We start from the raw sequence: 12,217 nt of genomic DNA, 5'->3' as shown, positions 1-12,217 counted from the left end.
AACTTAGACATTTACTTAGGCAAGACATTGATGATTTAGTCTTAATTCAGGTAAATAGGATTAGTATATATGGGCAAAAAGGTCGGCGCGGTGGCATATTTTCTATTTCTGTGCTGTGCAACTATGACTCTTAAATTTGTCACTGTTACTTTTCTTTTCCTAAAATTTGTTGATTTTTCTTTCTGTCATTCATTTCATTCTTACCAACTTGGTATTCCCCTGAGTTGTGTGCATCATAGTAAAGTACTGATGGAAACATAGCTGTCCCTTTTCTTTTAATTCAGTTTCCTTTCTGGGGAGCAGGCCTGGAAGAGTTGAAGCCAGCATAGATCAGCCATGCTTTTGAATTGCAAGGCAGGCACGAGGAGCCAACTGGTCTGCTCCTGCTTCTATTTTCTTGTTCATATTTAAATAATTTTTCTTGACACCAGTACATATTGACACCATTATTCTGATTTTCGCCACGTTTCTTTTAATTCGGTTCCTAACTTTTCATTTGTGCAATTGGATTGTCGTGATATTTATAGGTTTATCTGTTCAATTCATTTTCAATTCATTCAATTTCTGCGTGACTTTATTCATCCACACAAAGACACTTGAAGTAACTTCCCATTGAACATATGTTCAACATGTTACTTCTGTATCCATCCGTTCCAAAGCTCTTAATCCTATTTGTCCGAATCTGCTTCTATTCCACAAACAAGTGAAAGTGGAGAACTAGATAGGTTCTTGATTAGTAATGGTGTCAAAGTTTCCAGGAAGATGTGATTGAGAGGGGATAAATAGATCAGCCATGATCAAATGGTGGAGCAGGCTCAATATGCCGAGTAGCCTAGGTCTGCTCTTATGTCATGTGAAATTATGGATGTTATGATTGAAATGTTCATTTTCCATTCATGTTAACTTTGGTTCTCTTAGATCTGTGATAATTCATGACCTGAAGAGGAAACTACAATATGCAAGCTCACATTGAATTGTTTCTGTGATTAGATGATAATTTATCTTTTTTTTTTACAGTAAGCCCACCATCAAGCAAAACTGCTTTAAATTTCTCAGACATGCTGCTACTGCGACCCGCTCTTCATCGAACACACTTTAATTGTGCGGCAGTAGATACACCAGCACATGATTGTCAACCATCCACGTCCGCTTCATTTCCCATTGGCAATTCAGGATTCTCACTGGTAAAGGAAATCAAAGACACTGGTTCTCTGCATGAAGATGATAACATCTCCACAACTAGTGGTTTCTCTTCCAGAGCCTCTGATAAAGGTAAAAGATTCCTCATAAATATTGCCTTTGAAAAATATGATTTTTGTGTAACTTGTGGAAGCATTTATAGCTTTTGATTAAATTGTACTTCGGTCATTTAGTATAATCGATAAGGTCACATGGCATTTGTTGATTAAACATAGAAACATAGGAAATAGGTGCAGGAGGGGGCCATTCGGCCCTTCTAGCCAGCACCGCCATTCATTGTGATCATGGCATTGTGATTAAGATTTAAAGTGTAGAGTCGATGCCCATCCATGTGAAAGATGTAATTAATTTATTCCCTTTACGAATTCTGCCTGCTCTACTTAATTTTCCCAGCAGGCCTGGAATAAATTTATTGAGAATAGTAGAAACCTCACTGGTGTGACCATTACATTACCAGTCATAGCCTGTAAATTCATGTTTAATGTGCAGGTTAAGCCTCATTTAGAATTTTGGGTGTTACTGTGTACCATTGAGAAAAAATAGCTGAGTCACTGAAATGTATTTAGTTTAGAGATTCAGCGCCGTAACAGGCCCTTCGGCCTACAGAGTCCGCACCAACCAGCGACCGCTGCACATTAACACTACCCTACACGCACCAAGGGCAATGGTACATGTATACCAAGCCAATTAGCCCACAAACCTGTACAGTTTTGTAGTGTGGGAGGAAACCGAAGATCTCTTAGAAAATCCACATGGGTCACGGGGAGAACGTACAAACTCCGTACAGATAGTACCCTTGGTCAGGATCTCTGGCGCTGTAAGCAGTAGCTCTACCACCCGTGCCACCTGGTCACCAACAATTATTGAAGTGGCAACCAAAATGATTGTTTTATGAGATGCGGCTAAGAAAATAATCTAATCTCTATACATGAGCTCCCTGGGTAACAAATAGCCTGATGATTAATACGGGTGTCAAGGGTTAGGGGGAGAAGGCAGGAGAAGAGGGTTCGGAAGGAGAAATGGATCAGCCAATATTAAATGGAAGGGTAGACTTGATCGGCCGAATGGCTTAATTCTGCTCCTATCACTTTAACCTCATTTATGAAATCAAACAACACAAATTCTTCTGTACATTTTTCAAATTAGTAATAATATGTTTCATGGTATTCATTAATATACGTTACATTAGTCTAATGGATGGTGGTAGGGTGATTATTTAATTAAATTAAAGAATTTGTGTGTGTGTGTGCGCCATATGCATTACAAAAGAAAGCAGATATCTGACTTGCTGTGAGATCAGCTTGCGAACATTTCTTGGGAATGGAACCCTCGTGTAACCCAGGAGTTCCCCATATTGGTTGATTTATTAAGACTTTAAGATTAGATTTAGGAAGATGTTAGATTAATTTTCTGGTCTTGAAGCATAAGGTATCTTAATGTAAGTAAGTTGAGATTGAGTAAAAGAGAAATCTGAATGAATGGTAGAACAACACTTCAGACTGTGTGTACCTTGGCTTGTGGACATAAATATATGCTAACTAATCTTAAAGTGAAATTTGTGTTGCCACCACATTTTTTTTTTAAAGTATTTTTTTTAGTTGCTCAAACTACAGATTTTCCTATAGTAAAACTATAAATTGCTAAAGGAGCATCATGTTGGTCCTTTACAGTGTCTGAATTGACCGTGTACCCGGGTTGGTCTTCGGTAGTAATGTCTCAAATGCTCCACACCAGAAATGTACTCCTGACATTGTGCCAATTTGACTTTATGCCCAGGTTTGGGTAGTTGAGCATTGGGTTTCAGCTCTTCATTGAGTTCATTGAGTTCATTACTCTTCTATACCAACTACCCAACTCTATTTTGGTCCTGTGTCCGGTTGAGTGAGCTCTTCCCTTGTGTTGATTCTGTTGTTTCTTTTTCCTCTTCTAGTGACAATGTCCATTGTGACACAATTCCTTCTGCAACAGAACAGACTGTTGACTTTGGCACCTTCCTCACCACATGTCTGTTAAACTAATTGGTGTTTGTGACGAATATTACATATCTGAAGTGTTCATGTGTAGAAACAAAAATACTTCAAAAATATTCTAGTTAAGGGTCTGTTCCACAATAATACTAATCAAATATACTAATCAAAGATGAACAGTACTTAAATGTATCAAAAATATTCTAGATTAAACATTTTATTGCTTTAATAATACAGATGTGATAACTTCAAGGAATGCTTCTTTACCGCCCTTGTGGTCTCCAGAGGGGGACCGCTTTCAGTCAATCCCCCAACAACCTGCCACAAGCCTGAAAAGGCCATCTTTTAATCTCTCAGCTTTCGGAAGTTCGCCTCCAGTAAGTATATGTGATTGGATTGAATTTGTCTAACCATTACTTATTACACTGAAATTCAAAATGGTCTTGCTTTTTGCAGTCTTTTATTAGTACGTCATTATTAAATACAAGCCAACTTGGGGATTCCCCTTTCTACCCTGGCAAGACTACATATGGTGGAGCTGCAGCAGCAGGAAGGACTCCTCAAATGCGAGGTACACCGTATCAGGTAAAGGCAATCGCGTGATTCTTTATCCTATTTTTTTAATTAAAACATTTTTTAAAACATACTTCACAATGGGAATTTTGAGAGTCCGATCAAAGGACAATCTTATTTTTTAATACTTTATATTAAGCCATAAATTCATGCAGATGAAATCGTTGCAAGAGTTGTACGCTCTTTTAGTTTATTTTCAATGCAACAGGAAAGGTGTAAGAAGGAACTGCAAATGCTAGTTTGCACCAAAGTTAGACACAAAATGCTGGAGCAACTCAGCTGGTCAGGCAGCATCTCTGGAGAATAGTAATTGGTGATGTTTTGCATCAATGTATGCCCATACATTGTGTCCAGTGTCCCCCCCTCCCTGGCTCGGTCTGGAGGGTCTCCATCCGAAAAGTCACCTATTCCTTTTCTCCAGAGATGTTGCCAGACCCGCTGAGTTGCTCCAGCGTTTTATGTATATCAACAGATGGGGAGCTCACCAAGAGATGCGCTTGAACAAAAAGTAAGCTGCTGGAGGAACTCGATAGTTCAGGCAGCATCTGTGGAGGGATTTTATATGTGAGCGAAATGGGCAGATGACGTTTCAGGACTAAACCCTGCATCACGACAGAGTGGAGAGGGGAGATAATTAGCATTAAGTGGAGGGAGTGCGTGGTGGTCTGGGGAGTTTGAGTTTAGTTTATTGTTATGTGTTTTAGTTTTTTATCACGTGTACCGAGGTCCAGTGAAAACCTTGTGTGATTACAATCGAGCTAACCACAGAGGTGGAAGGGTGAAGGATAATGGGCATATGGAACCAGAAAGGGGTGGAGTTAGGAGGCACGAGGTAGGTTTATGAATGGGGGCAGATGAAAGTGAGAAAAAAAAAGGCAGGTGGAGTCAAGTGAGGCGACGATGAAGTTAAAGACGACTGCTGGAAGGTGACAAATCATCCTCTACGATAATCCACAACACTGGTGCCCCACGAGGATGCGTTCTCAGCCTCCTTTACTGTGCAGTATTTGGATGCACAGTCGTGGGTGTATAACTACATCAAATAATGATGAGACGGAGTACTTGAAGGAGATTAAAAACCTCGTGGCAAGACAACAACCTTTCCCTCAATGCCAGCGAGCCCAAGGAGATTGTTATCGATTTCACAAATATACATCCAGCGCCGATGTACAAAATCTTCAAGTTTTTAGGAGTAAATATCACCAGCAACTTGTCCTGGACCATATAGAAGGGCTCCAAGAAAGCTCACCAATACCTCTACATCCTTTGAAGACTTAGGAAGTTTAGCATGTCCCCAACAACTCTCAGCAATTCCTACAGATGTGCCGTAGAAAGCATTTTATCGGCATGCATCACAGCATGGTTTGGTAACTGCTCCATCCAAGACTGCAAGAAATTGCAGAGTTGTGGACGTAGCCATACCATGACACAAACCAGCCCTCTCTTCCATTGACTCCATCTACACATCACACTCCATCTACACATCATACCAACATAATCAGAGACCACCCCGGTCACTCCCTCTCTTTCCCCCTCCCATCAGGGGATAGGTGCAGATGTATGAAAACACGTACCTTAAGATTCAGGGACAGTTTATTCCTGCTGTTTGTTATTGGGCATCTAAATCATCCTATCACCAACTATAGAGCAGTCCTGATATACCACATTGGAGAACTTCAAACCATCTTTAATCGGAGTTACTGGACTTTATCTTGCACAAAACATTATTCCATTTATCCTGTATCTGTACACTGTGGACGGCTTGATTTCTCTGACTGGAAAGCACGCAACAACAAAAAGCTTTTCACTAACTCGGTACGTGTGACAATAATAAACTGAACTAAAGGCTGCCAGTGCTACAATCTGATAAGTAAGGAAGGTGATGATGTTAAGGTGAGTGGTGGATAGAACCAGGAGCTGGCGTGGGGAGGAAGAGTGTGGATGAACTGTTTGTGAAGTAAGTAGAATGAGGAAGGAGGACAAAAATGGGTGATTGGAGCAGACAGGAGAGGTTTGTGGAAGGCATGAGGATTAGGGGGGTGGAGAACAGCCAGGAGAGGTCGTAGAGCACGGAAACAGGCCCTTTGGCCCACCCTGTTCATGCTGACCATGCTGTACTCCACGCCTTCATTTAGCCCACATCCCTTGGCGGCACGGGAGAGTTGCTGCCTTACAACGAATGCAGCGCCGGAGACCCGGGTTCGATCCTGACTACTGGTGCTGCCTGAACGGAGTCTGTACCTTCTCCCCGTGACCTGCGTGGGTTTTCTCCAAGATCTTTGGTTTCCACCCTTTCCGCTGAATAACTGAATTGTATACTCTTCACCTGTGTGGCCTCTTCGCCTATGGGGAGAAGGCAGGAGAATGGGGGTTAGGAGGTAGAGATAGATTAGCTATGATTGAATGGCGGAGTTGACTTAATGGCCGAATGACTTAATTCTGCTAATCACTTTTGACCATATGACCTAATTCTCTTGCACTATCCTACGCACTAGGGACAATTTAACCAAAGCCAATTAACCCACAAACCTGTACGTCTTTGGAGTATGGGTCGCAAAACCCACAGGGAGAACGTACAATCTCCGTACAAACAGCACCAGTGGTCAGTCACCCGGGTCTCTGGCACTGTAAAGCAGCAACTCTGTCACTGTGCCGCCCTTGTAAATGTACCTATAGTCATTAGAATTTAAGCAATATTCTATAAGAATTTTTGCCTAAACTTGTTTTAAATCTGCTTCACATGTAAGCAGATCGGAAAGGCAACAGTTATTAATTTGTTACCATGGTGAGTAAATTGCTGCACAGCTTTTTCCATTTTCTCCCGATTTGTCTTGCACTGAGTGGTGATATGTCACACTTTATGTGCCAAGTCAGTCTGTTACGTAGCATATTGGCAGGATTAAATTTCTTGCCTCCAGTGATCGGTCCATCTGTTCGCTGCCTGTCAACTCATTACTGTTGTGGTTTTAGTTCTTGTTTTGTTTTCAGCACAAGTTGTACTGAGTTTTCAGTTGGCAGCTGGCAAGATAAGTACACAAACTCTCACAAGTGCTTTGATTGATGCAAGTTCTGAAGCAGTTTGACATTGTGTACATTTCTTCCAGGCTGGCATTTCTTGAGTCTGATTTTCAAAATATATTTAAAACTGGGATCATTAAAATGTTTAGGTATTAAGATATTTAGGGTTGTTGCAGGAAGGTGATGCAAAGATCGATCGTGATCATTTTGAACCCACAAGAGGCTGAATAGCCTGTGTTCTGTACTTCAACTCCCAATTTTTCGCGTAATCCTTAAAGATTGGGTAGAAAATTGGCTTAATTGGACGCATGTATACTTTGGCTCAGTTTAAGTTCTTACTCCTATCTGTAGTAATAGAATACGTCAAATGTATGCTTGTGGTAGGCACTGAGAGAAGTAGTTATTCCATGCGGCGACAGACACAAAATGCTGGAGTGACTGAGCGAGGCAGGCAGCATCTCTGGAGAGAATGAATGGGTACCGTTTCGGTTCGAGACCCTTCTTCAGACTAAAGAAGGGACTCAACCCGAAACATTACCCATTCCTTCTCTCCAGAGATCGTGACTGTCCCGCTGTGTTCACTCCAGCATTTTGTACCTATCTTCGGTTTAAACCAACATCTGCAGTTCCTTCCCACAAATACTTTATTTCATGCTTTTGATTTTGATTGTGATTAATTTTTGAGGTGGAATGTTGTGTTTCCTGGCTCTGTTATCTTTCTCCACAGAAATGAATAGTATCCTGAAGCATTGTTGAAATAAACTCTGATATTTTTGAACCCTAGGTTCCAATAAGGCGACAGATGAAAGCAAAACCAGCAAGTTCGACATCTTATGGAGTCACAAGTGCCACAGCCAGACGCATTCTCCAGTCTTTAGAAAAGATGTCGAGTCCCTTGGCAGTATGTTCTCATAATTTGAATTTCAGATATTTGTTGTACTTTGATTTTTTTTAAAGTTTGTTTGATGTTGACATTGGCAAACCTTTTCAACATGGGTTAATCTTTTAACGATCCTCCAACACTTTGTGTTTTATTTTTGTGCTATCAGGTAGTTTTGTTTTCCTACAAAATGAGTGCCATTCACTCCTGGAGCCGACACAATGTTTAGGAATGTTCATTTCAACTGGATAGAATAAAAATGTAGATGAGGGGAAAATCTTGGCTCAGTAAAAGAACTGATCATCAAAACAAAGATGGACACAAAAAGTTGGAGTAACTCAGCGGGACCGTCAACATTTCTGGAGATGGAATGGGTGATGTTTCGGGTCGTGACCCTTCTTCAGAGGGTCACAACCAGCATCTACAGTTCCTCCTTACACTGATCATCAAAACATTGTGTTCAAGCCCTAGTTGGCAGCTTGAGCACACCATTTAGATTAATGTTTGTTGAGTAACTCAGCGGGGCAGGCAGCATCTCTGGAGAGAAGGAATGGGTGCCGTTTATTAGTTACACGAACATTAATTTAAATGTTACTATAAAATATTACGTTTCCTGGACATCTTTTCCATTTTAAATCTTTGGGGATTCTTTAGAGCAGCACGGTGGAGTTGCTACCTTACACCGCAAGAGACCTGGGTTTGATCCAGACTGTGGGTGCTTGTTTGTTCCTTTTTTATATGTTCTACCTGTGAACTGCGTGGGTCTTCCCCAGGAACTCCGGTTTCCTCCCACACTCCATAGATGTACAGGTTTGTAGGTTAATTGACTTGGTAAAATTGTCTCTAGTGTTTGTAGGATAATGTTAATGTGCAGAGATCGCTGGTCGGCATGCACTCGGTGGGCCGAAGGGCCTGTTTCAGTTCTGCATCTCTAAACTAAACTAAAAATGTATACTGAATGAAAGAAATGAGCAGAGTGAGTACATGAGACTTTGCGCAGACAGCACGTGAGTTGCCATTCAGTGATATCACTAGGTGACACCTTAAGTTGGGATGGGGTATTGATATAAAGAAATATAAAAGGAGAAGGGAATGAAAAATACAAATAGTAAAGTATAAAACTTTGTAGCATCTGATGAATTGTGATTTCAGGATGCTAAAAGGATTCCATCTGCAGCAGAATCTCCAATATCGACGGTAAGTGGAAAAAAGTTGTCATTGATGAAGAGTTCACACTTTGGAATTAATTGACTTAATAGCTGTTGGCAAACTTGTTTTGAGATGAGTTGTGATTTATAACTTTATGAAAGATACCAAATCATTATAATGGGCGTTTTGTCATGTATAAATTCCACTTTCTCACAGTTTTTATAAGATGGAATATTGTAATAATGAGCCTATATTAGTTGTTTGTGAAGTGCTTTTAAATGCACTAAGGATCAGAATAGCTCTTTACTAATGCTTTCATTCAAGTAATGTGCTGCAAATTGTACACACAGTCATTGAAATGCTTCAAAATAGCCAAAAAGATAAGTTAATAGAACTCCATTTCTCACTAAGTAAGAAGCAGAAAATTCATAAAAGCTGCAGTGGAAGGAAGCTCTTTTTAAATTAAAAAAAAAAGCCTATTCCTGATTATTGTACACTAATCCTTCGAAGCAAAAAAATACCTGGTTTAAAGCTCACATTTTAAAAGTAGGCAGATTTTGGTGAACACTTTGAACTCTTCTAATAAAAATCATTTTATTAACTGTCTTTTTCTCATTCTGCAAGTTTTACTCTCTTCTGGCTCCTGTTTGTATGCAATTAATACTTTAATGATCGTTTAAAACTTTTGCTAATACTTACAATGTTAATTTTGCTTCAGCCTTTGGAGAGAAGTACCATAGATCTGACTGGATGGCAGTCCAAGATGAGAAAGGTATATATGAACTTTTACAAATCTAAAAATTTGATTTCAAGATATTACTTAGACAATTTATTTTCGCACAATAGCTTGTGCTCTTGTATCTTTTAATTAGGGCGTGTTTTAAATGTTTGGTCGTAAGTTAAATATTTAATCTTGTATAGTCATAGAATAATACAGCATGGAAACAGACCCCTCAGCAAAAATCTTCCATCTAAATTGATCTTGTTTCCCCGAGTTTGAACCAGATCCCTCTCAACCATTCATATCCCTGTACCTGTTCAAATGATTATTAAAGGTTGTAGTTGTACCTGCCTCTATCACCATCTCTGGCAGCTCATTCCATATATCTGCCATATATTTCTGTGTGGAAATATTTGTCCTTCATATCCCCTTTAAATTTTCCCCTTCTCACATTAAACCTAAGCCATCTAGTCTTAGACTTCCCTGCCGTGGGACAAAGACCGTGTATACCCGATCAATGTCCCACATCATTTTATAAATCTTTGTTTGGTTTCCTTCATTCCTATCTTCAATCTCTCAAGCTCTTATAACTCAAGCTCTCAATGCAAACAACATGCTTGTAAATTCCTTTGTACCCTCTCTAGTTTAATATCATCCTTATTATAATAAGACATGCCTGGCTGCAGAACTGCATAAAACACTCCAAATGTGGTACAACCAACATTTGGTACAACTGTGATATATTGTCCCTGAACCACAGGGAGAGGTTGAGCAGGCTGGGACTTTATTCTTTGGAGCGCAGGAGGATAAGGGGTAATCTTATAGAGGTGTATAAAATAATGAGAGGAATAGATTGGGTAGATACACAGATTCGTTTACCCAAAGTAGTGGTATCAAAAACCAGAGAACATGGGTTTAAGTTGAGAGGGGAAAGATTTAATAGGAATCATATGGGCAACGTTTTTTACTCAAATGGTGGTCGGTGTATGGAATGAGCTGCCGAAGGAGGTAGTTGAGGCAGATACTATCGCAACATTTGAAGAAACATTTGGGCCAGTACATGGATAGAATAGGTTTAGAGGGATATGGGCCAAAAACAGATAGGATTGACTAGGATGGTCGGCGTGGGCAAGTTTGGCCGAAGGGCCTGTTTCCAAGCTGAGTGACCCCGACTATAACCTCCCAGACCAGTCTACCCTGCCATGCCTTGTCATAGGCCATGCTAAAATCCATGTAGATAATGACTCCCACTCTTCCCTTGTCAATCCTCTTATTCACTTCTTCAAAAAAAACTTAATTATATTGATGAGACATGATTTGCCATGCCATTGAATAATCTAGTTTGTACATAAGTGAAAGAAAGTCTTGTGTTGGTTATGGCCTGTTTAAATGCTTCTGTTTAACTGATGATATTGAAGACATCTGCTTCCATACAGCATCGCCCCTTGCAGCATGCCAGTGTAGATACCTGCTTGAAAGGCTTGACAGTGCTCATAATACTTTGAGTGCTGCAGCTGTGATGAGGAATAGGGCAGTGGCAACAGAGGCCAAATGAGCTGAAGTTGCAAAAGCGCAATCCTGCCAGAGCAACTGTTGACAGTATAGTCAGCTGTTACTGGGCAAAAGTAGTTCAATTGTCCACGTACAATACTGCGCTGTTTCTACAGTAAACCATTTCATGCTTGATTTGGCAAATGGAAGGAGAAGGGTTTTTGGAAGAAGGGCTGCCACTGTACTACAGATTTTGTTTTTTTGTAAACTTATAACTGCTTGTTTTCAGTTTTCAATTTGCTTGGTGGAAATTGTTTGGTCCTTTCAAATATTTCCACAGCAAACAGCATTTAGAATTCATGGCTACGAAATTGATGCATAATGACGTAGTTGCAAATGTAGCTAAATGAATCGGTCTGAAGAAGCTGACCTGAAACGTTGCCTATTCCTTTTCTCTAGCATTTTGGGTCTAACTTCGTAGCTAAATTAAAAGTGATGTTAATCTATAAATTCCTACTTTTATTTTCAGGTAGAAACCCAGTCTCCTCCTGTCCAGAAACTTCAGACTCCTACAGTTGTTACAGCAAATAGATCCATGTTTTACAAGCCATCTCTTACCCCCGGATGGCAGAGTAATAGACATACTAACAAGACTGAAGTCCGAAACAATGTAAGAAATTAATCTTACTTTTTAAATTTCCTTGTGTTATCTGTCTAACAGCTTAATCAGTTTTTGCTGCTAATTAATGAATGCTTATTATTTTTCATATTTCAAATCTATGCTAACCACCATGTTAAAATAATTTATAGTAATTTGAAATAGACACCATGGGATTGAACTTTTTTTGCTGCTTAAAATCAGTGCTGCTCATTTATCCGGTAATTTATTATTTTCTCTTAATATTATCTGAATAAAATAATACTTTGCTCCCACCACTTTGATAATGGAGGTGACGTAAAAATCTGGGATTTGAACCAATGACTCCTCGGCAGTTTTGGTTGGGTTGTGTGATTTCTGACATGGTTAATGAAATGTTCTGTCTCTAAAGCAAATCCAGTGGCACTATTTAAAAAAAAAAAAATTCACTTTACTCTGTTGAACCCTGAAAATTATTATGTAATAGGAAAATTCTGACTTATGGAAAATAGTTTAAATAGAGGAATAAGTCATTACAAGATGTCATTAGCATTGAACAGTTGTCCTTGTCATTCAAAAAC

At 39.7% G+C, this 12,217-nt stretch overlaps 1 protein-coding gene across 2 annotated transcripts in view; it reads left to right on the top strand.

Moving 5' to 3' along the window:
- nup153 (nucleoporin 153) overlaps window positions 1–12,217 on the top strand; it is a 59,249-nt gene that overhangs the window by 15,718 nt on the left and 31,314 nt on the right. For both annotated transcript variants that reach the window (XM_055654576.1, XM_055654567.1), the window contains exons 3-9: window positions 1,018–1,272; window positions 3,405–3,544; window positions 3,624–3,752; window positions 7,543–7,659; window positions 8,791–8,835; window positions 9,506–9,559; window positions 11,529–11,669. In XM_055654576.1, coding sequence (XP_055510551.1) covers window positions 1,018–1,272; window positions 3,405–3,544; window positions 3,624–3,752; window positions 7,543–7,659; window positions 8,791–8,835; window positions 9,506–9,559; window positions 11,529–11,669 — 881 coding nt within the window. The remainder of the gene's footprint in view (window positions 1–1,017; window positions 1,273–3,404; window positions 3,545–3,623; window positions 3,753–7,542; window positions 7,660–8,790; window positions 8,836–9,505; window positions 9,560–11,528; window positions 11,670–12,217) is intronic.

Source organism: Leucoraja erinacea, chromosome 2 (assembly GCF_028641065.1).
Source record: "Leucoraja erinacea ecotype New England chromosome 2, Leri_hhj_1, whole genome shotgun sequence".
Classification (NCBI taxonomy): Eukaryota; Metazoa; Chordata; class Chondrichthyes; order Rajiformes; family Rajidae; genus Leucoraja; species Leucoraja erinaceus.
The sequence above is the reverse complement of the archived record's forward strand: the minus strand, read 5'-3'. Positions and strand labels throughout refer to the sequence as shown.